The 13,149-nt window shown below is 47.3% G+C and overlaps 1 protein-coding gene across 1 annotated transcript in view; it reads right to left on the reverse strand.

Annotated features, from left to right (window-relative positions):
• Nucleotides 1-13,149, reverse strand: part of SIM1 (SIM bHLH transcription factor 1) — a 56,709-nt gene that overhangs the window by 20,291 nt on the left and 23,269 nt on the right. The window contains exons 4-10 of the mRNA XM_088665991.1: nt 11,821-11,903; nt 10,370-10,459; nt 8,591-8,699; nt 8,402-8,487; nt 4,982-5,181; nt 4,762-4,868; nt 822-969 (exon numbers count right to left, since the gene is read on the reverse strand). Coding sequence (XP_088522117.1) covers nt 822-969; nt 4,762-4,868; nt 4,982-5,181; nt 8,402-8,487; nt 8,591-8,699; nt 10,370-10,459; nt 11,821-11,903 — 823 coding nt within the window. The remainder of the gene's footprint in view (nt 1-821; nt 970-4,761; nt 4,869-4,981; nt 5,182-8,401; nt 8,488-8,590; nt 8,700-10,369; nt 10,460-11,820; nt 11,904-13,149) is intronic.

A 13,149-nucleotide genomic window follows, 5' to 3' on the forward strand; every position in this document is an offset into this window, starting at 1 on the left:
TCCATGTAGACCTCTACCTCTGGCAGTGCCTAAATATTAACAATGATGGGATAAAGAGTGAGGGGCAAAAGTCAACATTTTCATTACTACTCCTCCCCCTTTCCCCCCTATATTTTATTAGTTTGCTAACTGAACCCCTTCTGGTCACCCCACCTAGTTCCATGCAAGTCTCCATCCCTTTGAACAAGAAAGAAATCATGGGGCTTTGATAGAGACTCTGGATAAAATTAAGAACTTCAAACTCCCAGGTTCCCCCCCCTTTTGGGGAGCAAAAGAAAAACAGATGTCCTGTTTGTTAAGTATAAATAACTCCGTACGTTGAAACCTTTCTTTTACGCTGCATTAAACTTTATTTAATGCAGGGTGCCCCCTTCAACTGTAAAAAGGTGGAGAAGGAGCAAACTCAAGGGGTGACAAAGCCCTAAATCTTGTTCTTTCCCCTCTAGGGAAACAGAAGAAGACAGGAGGGAAAAGCTTTCAGGCAGATGAAAGAACTTTGTGGATTCCTACCAAGCTCGTGGAGAGGGATGGGCCTTGTCAACTCAAGCCCTGGGCCAAAGAGAGTTTTCTTGGCAGGACTGAAATATTTGCCTTTTTTATGATCCCCACTTAAAGCACTTCCATGACAGGCAAAATAAAAAGAAGAGCACCTTTGATGCAATCCATCAAGCACTTATTTTTCTCCAACAGCCCTTCTCCAGGACTCATGGGACTGGCGCATTAGCAGAACTTTGGTGTGCAATGCCCCAATGTTCCTGTGAGTTGACACACAGGCACTCTGCTGGGGAGTAACAAGAAGCCTTGCGGGATTTAGTACTTACGTGAGCACGTAATTGACGCTGACGATGCAATGAGGCCGTGAAGATCGGCTGTTGTGGACAATGGTGGCGTAGCTCTGCACCCAGACCCAGCCACCTTGCTTGGCCAAGAAGCGATAGTATTTTGTGGTAACTTGACCTTTCACTAGCACTGAAAAAGAAATAGAAGGGCTGATTTATTTAATGAGCAGTTACTCCATTTCTGTTTTACCTTCAAAGAGGAACTCTAACAAATCTCTACAAGGGCTCCATTTTCTTTATTATATTTCATTGATTTAACTTGTGCACTGCTTTTTAGAAAGCTCTGGGCAACTGGGTGGTGTCTTATCCAGAACTACTTCCCTTTAGGAAGCCAGTGTGGTGTAGTGGTTAGGAGCGGTAGACTCGTAATCTGGGGAACCGGGTTCGTGTCTCCGCTCCTCCACAAGCAGCTGCTGGGCGACCTTGGGCTAGTCACACTTCTTTGACATCTCTCAGCCCCACCCACCTCACAGAGTGTTTGTTGTGGGGGAGGAAGGGAAAGGAGAATGTTAGCCGCTTTGAGACTCCTTAGGGTAGTGATAAAGCGGGATATCAAATCCAAACTCCTCTTCTTCTTCCCTTTAGCTTCAACAAGGCTGAATAGCATTGAGTGGGGATCAATTAGAAGTGAACTCAGAGAGATGTTGTCGGTGTTCTCAGCAAAGAAATGGAATGTAGTTTTACCAGTCCTCTATATTTGTGTTGATGTATATTAAGGCCATTGGGCACATTATGTCTTTTCAAGAGTGGCACCTCTCCAGACCACCACATCGACTGTGGTCCTCCATAAGTTGTTGGACTCCAATTCCCATCAGCCCCAGCCAGCATGGCCAAGGATGGTGGGAGTTGTGGTCCTACACCTATTTTGAAAGAAGCCACACTTCCCATTACAATTCTGACCAAAGTGGTGGCAGATGGTAGAAACGTAATGCTCTACTGTAAGGGCATGGCAACTCAAAAGCACAATCAATCATTAGCAGCAAAAGTCAGTCTACTGCCCAGCCAGGGTGTCAATCAAATTTAAAATGAGTCTCTGGCATGTGATTATTATGTTACTGGAGTTCACAAGTGTCAGCAGTTAGATTAAAAGGCATTCTTATGGTCTCTAGTGAAAATGCCTTTTCCTGGCAGTCATGAGAGAGACTAAAGGCTTTGTAGTGTCTACACTACTAAAGGGTTCAGCTGTCATGACCTCCTTCTCTGTCAAACATCAACATAGCAATTCTGAAAGCAGACTGAGCTACAGTTCTGTACACACTTACCTGGGAGTAAGACCCACTGAACTTAATGGGAATTACTTCTGAGCAGTCATAAAATATTGTACTGTAAAACGTCCTACCGTAACTATGAATTGCCAAACTTTAATTAACAAATTTTACACTGTCTTTGTAATGCAGATATTGACAGCTCACCCATGTCCTAAATATTAGAATTTAGACTGAATACTCAAAATCTGAGACTCAAAGGGGCTCAAAATTAACAAAATATTTTGCAAGCCTGTCTTTGCCATGTTTATTTAAATGTCTCATTGTTTTCAGTGGTGCTTTCAAGTCAGTGTGTGCAGAATGGCAGCAATTAAAAGTGCAACACACATTTTTATTATTTATTTATTTATTTATTTATTTATTTATTTATTTATACCCCACCCATCTGGCTGGGTTTCCACCACCACTCTGGGCAGCTTCCAACAAATACCAAAATACATTAAAATATCACAGATTAAAAACTTCCCTAAACAGGGCTGCCTTTAGGTGTTTTCTAAATGTCAGGTAGTTGTTTATCTCCTTGACCTCCGATGGGAGGGCGTTTCACAGGGCAGGCGCCACTACCGAAAAGGCCCTCTGCCTGGTTCCCTGTAGCTTTGCTTCTCACAGTGAAGCTATAGACTTAGATTTAATTAGGATGGGTCCCAAAAAGCTGTGGACCACAAACCAAAGCAACCTGGATTAATTGGATTTAAGACTTTTATGATGCTCCCCTAACACTGCAGTGTAGGGTGACGCAGGGGCATGCCAGGGGAAGATTTAGAAGGTTCTAATGCCGTACCAGCCCCACCCCTGCCACCCCCACCTACAACAAGCCCAAGATAAATCTATGTCCACTGAACTGGCATAAACCAATCCCCTTTATCGCCTCTCCCAAATTGCGAGGTGTGTGTGTCTAGAAAAGGGCATGCACCATTAAACTGCATTCTATGCCCACTTACCTGGGAGAAAACCTCACTGAACTCACTAGGATTCCATTCTTTGTGGAAACATGTAGGATTGTGCTGTTAAAGTGACACAAAACCCCAGCCCTTCTTGTGCAGTGTCTCCAACTTAAGAACAATTTCATGATCACTTCTATTTAGTCTGAAGTCTGCAGTAGCAGCTAGGGGTAACCCTTTGTGTTTTTTGGAAATACATTATACACCTTTAACAGTACCCACTTTCCCCAGCAGGGAGATATAGTTACAGAATACCTTTCGCCAGCTGAATTTCTGTCTCCATCACAGTTATGTATTACAATTACAATACAAGCGCAGAGCTAGGAAAGAGCAAAGCCAAGCAGCAAGCCAGTTTAAGCAGTGATGAGGATCTGCTCTGGGAAAGTGCATTCCAAGCCACTAACATCAGATGATTCGTTAAAGCCCTGCCCTAAATTAAAATGAACCTTATAGGATTCACATCCTTGTAAATATAATTAGAATCAGGGACCAACACACCAAAAGAGAGAACCCAAAATTAAAGGTTGGCGAGGAGGTAGTATGGATTTCCTATCAAAATCACTTAACAATTTTTTTAAAAATAGTAATTGATTTGAAGACTAAACCCAAAGTGTTCTACTGTTAAGGAAGTTGCATTCCCACTCATACCAGGCCCTTTCTCAAACCATGTCATTTATTCAAGCCAAATCTATTCCATCACCCACCATTAACACATCATAAAGCAGTTCAGCAGAAGGCATGGGGGAAGTGCATATCCTTTGTTGCTTTCTAAAAGAAGGGTGGAGTTGGATCTCTTATTACCTTAATAGGCCTGAGATTATTTTGGAGTTAAGGAATGACATGGGAAAACTCATCTACACATTCCCCCACACACACACACACACAAAAGTCAAGTTGATTATCCATGAAGCACATCTATTCCTTTAGCTTTCAGTATAATTGAGCACTTTCTTTTTGCCATAGTGATGGGGTGACCAACACAAAAGAGGACCAGGGCCCCTGTGTCTTACCATCACAGTGCAGGAAAGGGGCTTTCAACAGGTATTTCTGCAAGACGATGACAAGGTGCAGGAACCCTGGTCCTCTTGGACTCAGATGGAATCTCAACCCCTAATCCCAAACACATCATCCCTTCAAATTATGAAAGAAAAGATACCCTTTTGGCAAGTGGAGGGCAACCTGTCCCCTCCTACCGGTATGCTTAAGGCAGGCATAGGCAAACTCAGCCCTCCAGATGTTTTGGGACTACAACTCCCATCATCCCTGAGCACTGGTCCTGTCAGCGAGGGGTGATGGGAGTTGTAGTCCCAAAACATCTAGAGGGCCAAGCTTGCCTATGCCTGGCTTATGGTTAAAGGGCTGCGGTAGAGACAAATTTGCTTTGTGTTGGAGACTTTTCCTCCCTGAGGTCTTATTTCAATGGAATGGTGCTTCGTTGATCAGCCTTTGGGGAAATGTTTCAATTGTGCTGCCTACTCTTTCTTTCTTTCTTTCTCCCGGCTCCCAGCAGCTACCGCAATCCTATGCATGCTTGTCCCAATGAACGCAGCACGACTTCCATCAAGCGTGATTAGGATCGCACGCAGTTACTTGGAAATACCCAAGTAAGACAGCCCACCCGCCAGCCCAATTTGACTTGGGAGTAAGGCCCAGGGAACTCAGCGCGACCTGCCTAGGCGAGGGGCTTCAAGCGTGCTAAGAGGAGAGGCTCCTTACGCAGGTGATGAGCGCAGCGCAAATGGAAAGTGTCGCAGCCGTGGACGTGGTGGTAAAGCGTCTTCTCGATCAGGTCCTGAGGCTCGTAACCGGTCAGCTCGGCTACCCTGCCAGGAAAGAGAGAGAGAAAGAGAGAGAGAAAGAAAGCAGGTCAGTTGCTTTGATTTGGCACGTCGGTGCTATTAGGGCGAGGGGAGAGGAAGCCCCGACGCCGACCTACCGGGAATCGAGGAAAATGAGCTTCATATCCAGGCTGGCCCGGAACATGAACATATTGCTGTGCAGCTTGATCTCCGTCACGGCGCTGGGGGGCAGGGAATGGCCGACCGCCACCAGGCCGACGTTTTGGTAGCAGCCGTCGAAGGGAGACATGTCCAGGCTGTACTGGCGGATCTTCAGGTAGCCGCTGCAGTGAATGACCTGTTGGGGAGACACAGAGATCCGCTCAAGTCGAGAGGGTTGTTCGGTCTGCCCTTCGTGGGCAGCGATCTGCGAAACAGCTCGCGCGCAAACAGAAATCTCTCCGGGACGGCGACACTCAAACAGTAAACACGCGAAAGGGGGAGTGTGGGAGCCCCACTCGACACCACGGATGTGCCTCACTGTAAACGCGCAGAGGATCGCGCGGCTGGTGGTCTCCCCTCCTTTTCGGCCCTGTTAATCGTCGTCTGGTGGGGACTACAGCGCCAAGGGTTGATTTTGCGCGCCTGAAGGGGCCACCGCAGTCAAGCAGGACTTTGTTTAGCTGGTCGTAAGGAGAGTGCCAGCCTCCTAACGATCTTTTATTTCTTCTTCTGGATCAACGCGCTACTCCCCCTCAGTCATCCGAATGAAACCAGGTGACGTTCACCTGCCACTAATCTTCCTCTGTGATCAAGTGGGGTGCCTGCATCCTACAACCAACCCGCAATTACAAGGCTTATTATCTACACCTATTGACTCTCAGCAGAACGTGAGAACAGTGTAAACATGAATGTGTTGCGTTTGAGGTCAGTACAGGACGATTCCCCCCCCCCACCTTTACTTGCCTCTGGAGAGAGGTCAATATGCATAGGATTGGTGTGCGCGCTTTCACGTGTTTCCGAGGAAGTAGATTTGTTCACTGGGGCTCACTCCCAGATAAACGTGGATAGGATTAGAGCCTTGGGCTGCAGTCCTATGCCCACTTACCTGGGTGTAAGCTCCACCGAACTCAGTGGGACTTACGGTAGTTCCGAGTAGAGACAGACGTTATAGTATCGCCCTGTTGACTCTCTCACCCAACTTGATCACGTGGTTTATTTGCGACGACAAAATCTATTACTACATCTCTCTGCGTGTGCCCGATATAGATCGGCTGGCAAAACACTTGGAATTACTGGAGAGTCAGTAGGACGGAGACTCAGGGCGATTGCTTGGCAGCCTCCCTTTGGATTACGTCATAGCTGCCAAGTTATCCCTTTTTTACAGGGATTTTCCCTTATGCTGAATAGGCTTCCTCGCGAGAAAAGCGAAAACTTGGCAGCTATGGATTACGTGGGCTACCTTGCAGCCGGAGGGGCAGTTAGTTCTCAAGCCTCTCCAGAAAGGCCTCCTCGACAGAATCAGGCACAGTCCCGAAGCAAGAAAAAAATCGGAAAACAGGCCTTCCCTCCTTCGGAAACAACAACGCAATTATTCACACGACTAAATTCCCCGCAGTCGAATATTATGCACGTGATTTAGTGCTCAACAGACTTGCTCCAAACTAAGTTAACCCCGAAATCAAAGGAGTTTTCTTCCAGAAAACACAAGGCTCTTGGATAACACAGTAATAACGCAATCCTAACCATGCCTACTCAGAAGTAAATCCTATTGAATTCAGTGGGGGTTACTCTCAGGAGTAAAGATTGCAGCTCAACAGAGTAAGCTGCTGCGTTATGACAGGCGGACACTCTGAGGTCTCTTAAAGCGCCTCCCTAGGTTTATCTACTGGGGGGGGGGGAGTAGTTCACTGGGATTTGATCCTAGAAAGCCGTGTACAGTATACGATCGCAGACTTCAGCAACCCAACTCAACAAAAGTGTGCAGGAGAGCAGGGAGAAAGCGCCACCACTGATGTCACCAGAGGGGGGATGGCGTCATCTCCTAGGACGCTGTTGGCCAACCCTCTGTCTGTAAAATAAGCTTTCTTCAGAGAGAAACCTATCCACCTAAGCAGAGGAAGAGAGAGGTGACATCAGCATATGGGGCTAAAGGGTAAACTGGCGCCCTTTTGTTGGAAAATTCCAGAGCCCCCTAATTGTGGTCATCCAAAACGTCAAGCCATTGTGAGCAAGCGGTGGAGTCCTCCTGAACGCTCCCTGAGGCTGAATTTTAAAAAGCTGGCATGGTAACTGAAGCCATAATGTCCTCATTGGTCAACTGGGGCAGGGCTATGAGGAGTTTTCATGAAGAGCGCCTGCACTTCAGAATGTATCACTTCGCCACTGAAAGTGGGTAAGGTAAAGGTAAAATGTAAAGGACCCCTGGGCCGTTATGTCCAGTCAAAGGCGGCTATGGGGTTGCGGTGCTCATCTCGCTTTCAGGCTGAGGGAGCCGGCGTTTGTCCACAGACATCTTTCCAAGCCATGTAGCCAGCATGGCTAAACCGCTTCTGGCGCAACGGAACACCGTGATGGATGTCAGAGCGCGTGGAAACGCTGTTTACCTTCCTTCTGCAGCGGTACCTATTTATCTACTTGCACTGGCATGCTTTCAAACTGCTAGGTTGGCAGGAACTAGGGCGGAGCAACGGGAGCTCACCCCGTTGCCTGGATTAGAACCGCTGATCTTCCTATCAGCAAGCCCAAGAGGCTCAGTGGTTTAGACCGGAAGCAAGCCAACAACCAGATCCTAAATAAGTTTACTCTGAAATGTCTTTCACTGACAGCAGTAGCTTGGACTTTGGCGACTTAGTTGGGAGTAAGTGCCATTGACCTCACTGGAGCTTACAGCCCCCCCCCCAAAAAAAAATAAATCTCCAGGCCCAGAACACTTACAGTGAGAGCCTATGTGCGCTTACTTGGAAGTAAATCCCAACCATTGACCTCCAAGGGACTTACTCTATAGTAAACTGGTCAGCATAACCACATAAGAAGAGCCTGCTGGATCAGTCCAGTGGCCCATCTAGTCCAGCATCCAGTTCTCACTGTGGCCCCCTAGGTGCCTGTGGGAAACTTGCAAGCAGGGCCCGCGCACACGAGCACTCTCCCCTTCTGCCGTTTCCAGCCTTATTTTCTCTATGCACAGGATTTGCACAGCCTTTAGGTCTTACCGAAAGCAATTACTGGGATTTTGAGAGTCTTACTCCCAAATATGCAGAGGATTGCTGGCTCACGGAATAATCCTACGCCTGTTTATCCAGAGGTGAGTCCCGCTGTGTGGGGCTTTCTCCCAAACAAGTGCGCAAGGAATCTCAGCCTTCACTGGGATCAAGTCCCAGGGAAACGGGTGGGATTGGCTGCCAAGTAAATGCCCTTCAAATCGAGGTGGAAACATGCAACGCTACACAGCCCCAACTAGTCCCGATTACTGTATTCCTGTCAGTGAAGGTTTCAAAGCACCCTTGTCTTTGTACTCAAGTCCGGGCGCAAACAGTTCTTCGCTCTGCCGCCAGTTGGCGCTCATGAGCCCACCTTACCTTGTAGCCTCCGCAAGTCAGCCCGGCGTTCCTCTTGGCCAAGACGCATTTCATCCTTAGGAAGAAGGAGCGCTCGATCTCGTACTCTAGTAAACAAGGGGGCACAATGCGCATGTCAGGGAAGAGGCTGCTCTCTGCCGCCGGCCACTGCCTTCCTTCCCACCCGCTGCTTTACTCGGTGAACTTTACCCTGAACGAAATGGGAATGGTACGGCTGGTGGGCGGTGAGGACGGCGGTCATTTCGTCGTGGTCGGCTGGGTGGATGTACTCGTAAATGCTGTTGCCTGTCAGCTCAACCTGCAAGAGGGAGGAATCAGGGGCAGGGGAAAGAAAACAATAGAATTGTAGCGTTGGAAGGAACCCAGTGAGTCATTTAGTGTTCAGCCCCCTGCTATATCTTTCTTTCCATCGATGACGACACAACGTGCCCCCATTCTATGCCCAGGGTGACCTCAGCCACCTTCAGCCCCTTAATCCACTCGATGGAATTGAGCCGCTTCTCTCTTCGGGTTCTGGTCTGGAATCTGAAGCACCCACGAAGGACGTCGATTCACACCATGAAAAGGAGCAAGGCTCTTCGAATTAGATGGACAATTCAGGTTCAGTTGCAAACTGGCATCTGCACCAAGCAATTGGATACCTTAAACCAATAATGGGGTGGCCCTGTCCAGACGTTGTTGGACTCCAGTTCCCATCAGCCCCAACCATCATGGCCATTGGACAGGGATGATGGGAGCTGGAGTTCAGCAACTCTTGGGCAGATTCCACATCCAGCCTTGGACCTAAGGCTGAGCACACCCCCACTGAAGGAAAACTTATTTCTGAGTAAACGTGCACAAGACTGGCAGCAAGTAAGAGGTATGGTTGCCAATCCTCAGCAGGTTTGCTGTGCCTATAAATGTGACTAGGAATTCAGCAGGTGAAGCTTTGCCTGAGCTGTAAAGGGAAATATTGTTAATTGAATGTACATCCCACTCTTTCTCTTGAAGGAACCCAGGATGCAAGATGGGTCAAAACTTCACCTCCTTGTCATCACAGAATTTATCATGCACAGGAGCTCAGCCAATCTTCTGAACAGAGATTTCTGGAATTGTACTATGGGAGAGCCAGCAGTAGCATAGCATGGGAGGGGGGCCACAGGAGCAGTTGCCCCAGGCACAAAATTGTTAAGGATGTAAAAATTTCAACACCTGGTGCTGCCTCAATATAGTTGCATGCTTCTTTTGCTAGGGTCCATCTGGCAACGGCTTCTCCATGTGAACCAGGAAGTGACCTCTCCAGACAACTGAATAACTTATCTCTGTGGCTGCAAACTCCTGGACACCGTTAAACAGTTGAATGTGCATGCATACTCCATCCTTTTTCCCTCACACCCACCCCTCCTCATGGCCCTGGGTGCTGGCAACCCACACTATGCCACTGAGTGCCAGCATGCCCCAGGTCTATTCAATTAAACACTATGTGAGTGTTTAATGGGATGGACTTCCAGCGCAATGGAAATGTCTCCTAAGCTCCAGTCCTGTTCATGATCCTCTGCAGTGAAGTGCCACTGAACCCAGTGAGGCTTCCCAAAAACTACATCACCCTGAGATCTGTGGATGAAGGGTGGTATACAAATTTAATTAATAAATAAGTACATTTAGGATCAGGCTGTTAGGATTGCACTGAAGTCATCTTCAATGGGACTTGAAAGCACCACCCTGTGCATGTTTACTCAGAAGTACATATTACTGAGTTTGAAAGGATGCGCTTAAAAAACACCCCTCCAAATGAATGGGACTGACTAGCAAATAGGGCTAGGCACTAGCAAACAGGCTTGGCTTCACCTGCCTTGCTCGCCAAAAGCAGTGGAGGTGAAGTGTTCAGGTCTCGCATGTGAGGTTCCTGGCCTTGAATGTTGCTCATCAAACTGGCTCCCCCTCCCTCTTTGCCTGGATCCTGAGCATGCCTGCGCATTCATAGCATACCTGTGACAAACCCAAATGAACAGAGGCGGTTTCGGAGATGTACATGATCTTGCCGTCCGGAGCTACCACAAATATGAAACCATCCAAAGTCTGCAAGGAAAGGAGCAGAAAAAAGCTGTGTGTCAAGTCTGGTTTATGAGATGTTGGTCCTCGCCAACCCTTCTCTGGTCTCTCCTCGAGGCCTTAACAAGTGAGGAGTGAGGAGCAGCCTCGACTTTCAGGCTGCAATCCTTATACACACTTACCTGGGAGTAAGTACCACTGAACACAGTGGGGCTTACCTGTGAATAGAAATGTATAGGATTGCACTGTCAGAGACAAAAAATGCTATGATAATGGGTGTGAAATACAAAAGACAGGCCTTCATTCAATTGCCATCACAGATAAAAATCTGATCCTAAATCCACAATCATCCTTGTCCCCAGGGAACCCATTTCCTGTATTTAGGCTGATGGGATTTGCATGGGGAGAAAGTGGACAAGGAGAAGAACCAAATTTCCTAGACTGTCTTTCTGACCCAACTTTGTAGATTGTATATCTTCCTTCTGATGTGATAGTCTCACTTCCCACCTCCTCCTCCTTCTTGGATCCACCTTGGGAGGAGGAGGAGACACCTTTAGTTTCTCTCTCTCTCTCTCTTCCCTAAAGGGGTCTCTCATCTCCAAGCTCTCTTTCAGAGAATCTCCCATAAACCAACAGTTCGCAGGATTCTTTGGGGAACATATAGCAATAGATATCTGACTTCAGCTTGTAGTGTAGATATGAACTCACTCCCTGATTCAGAACCCTCAGTGGAATTGCAACTGTCCTACTGATTTTAAATGGAATCAGAATCAGTATCGGTACTTATGTCAGTCGTGCATTGATTCAAACGTTGCTAACGTTGCCCTTACCCTTATAATTATTCTGGACGATATGGTTTTGAATTATATAAAAACACATAATGATCATTAACAGCCTTCCAGTATCTCCGGAGATCATATGAGACAGATTAGCTATTTGCCTTGCCCCTTTAAACCACGATTGTCTTCTCGGAAAGTGTCCAGAATCATTTTCTGTCACCTGCTCCCTGGCACTATTAAACTGGCATCGACAGGGGCCGAAATATGACCCCGCCAACTCGCAAATCCTGAAACAGATTTGCCATAGGCGCACCACTGAAGTCAACGTGACGTTTCCCCTTATTTTGACCGCACTTTATCAGGGAGAGAAAGAAATGACATTTTACATGGCTGGGCCCCAACAGATCTGCAGGTCGCTCCCCAGGGGAGAGTTTCGATCGCCTGCAAACCTTGAGTCTGGTTCAGGAACTCGTAGGAAAGAGCATCAAGCCCGTGTTTGTCTTCTATCAGGAGCCTTCTATAGCCTTCCTTCCCAGTCTGCCACTATCTCGATTGGGTTGCCCGAGCTCTCCCAACAAAATATTAAGGAGCTGCATTCCGGATTAATACCTGCAAAAGGTGAGATCCCAGCTCGCGCCCAACGTTGTCCAAAGGGCTGGTTCGACTAGCGTGGCCCCAAGCTTCACCAAGTCCTGTGGAGACATCACCGCGTTATTCGAGATCTTCGGATGAAGGGCGGTATACAATTTTATTAAATAATAGTAATAATAAAAGAGAGGCAGGGCAGCAGGGTCCTAATGCCTGATCTGGCAATGGGCGGTATATATTAATTAAATAAGAATAATTATTCTGTTGTTTCTGCCTGGCAGTACAATGGAAAATGAGGAGGGGTCACGAATAATGAAACTATAAAGATTTTTTTTTCCTACGGTACTTTCCAGCTCGGCTGCACTTTCATTGACTGGACTTCAGACGTTCTAACCTGAAACCTCTTCCTTGAATGATAATTCGATTGAAATAAATGCGGGTTTCTGTTTTTCTGGATTAAGTATAACAACCTCTGCTTTGACTCGTGGCCTGGAAGCTTTTACTTCTTGAATAATTGAAATCCTACCAACTGGCTCTCTGGGAAAATTTCTTCCCACATTCATAATCCTTTTCACACACAACGAACCAATTTCTGGTACCCAGAAACTAGTTTTTCTGCCAGAAATGTGGGTAACAACTAAACCCATTCCCTTTGGAGGGCCCTGGAAAGAGATAAATGCCGTGGAAACGAACATAACGCGGGTGCTCAGCTTAGCCACAACTATTCTGTTCAATGTTCAAAAAACATCAAACTGGGTGTGAACAAGCAGCCAGCTCCTGTAAACACACAAACCGTTGTGTGGCCATTCAGCTCTCCGAATAAAATAAAAGAATAAAAGCAAAAGCGGTTATTATAGTTAATAACTTCGTCGCATCTTTTTGGCAGATTTCAAATTGAGGAAATTTCATTTGGGAGGCGAAAGGCTGTTCCCCAGCCACGAAGGAAGCCTTGAAATTTCCCCTCCTCTTCTCTGGGCGTCACTCCTGTCTCTGGAAGGAACGTTATTCGGAGGGAAAGTCATAGGAGCGACTTACAAATCCCAGTTAAAACCGGGGGGCTGCATGACGTCTGAGAGCGTCTCCTCGTGAATTAATTCCACCACCTCCACCCCACTTTTCCTCCTCTTCCAGTCCCTCTGTGTCGGGAATTGTTCCTTCTAGTGGGAAGGAGACCGCGGCCTCCGCCTCCAGCGGCGATAGAACCAGGCAGGTGATCCGAAAAGCCGCCTTAGGTGACGCTTAAACGTCACCTAACGTAGGAAAGGACGTTAATGTGTGTGCGGAATCGCGGTTCTTTTCTTTGTCTGCAAAGCCCTTGTTCCTGGCATTCCTCCTTATCTCCCCTCCCTC

This window comes from Zootoca vivipara, chromosome 3, assembly GCF_965207765.1.
Source record: "Zootoca vivipara chromosome 3, rZooViv2.hap1.1, whole genome shotgun sequence".
NCBI lineage: Eukaryota > Metazoa > Chordata > Lepidosauria > Squamata > Lacertidae > Zootoca > Zootoca vivipara.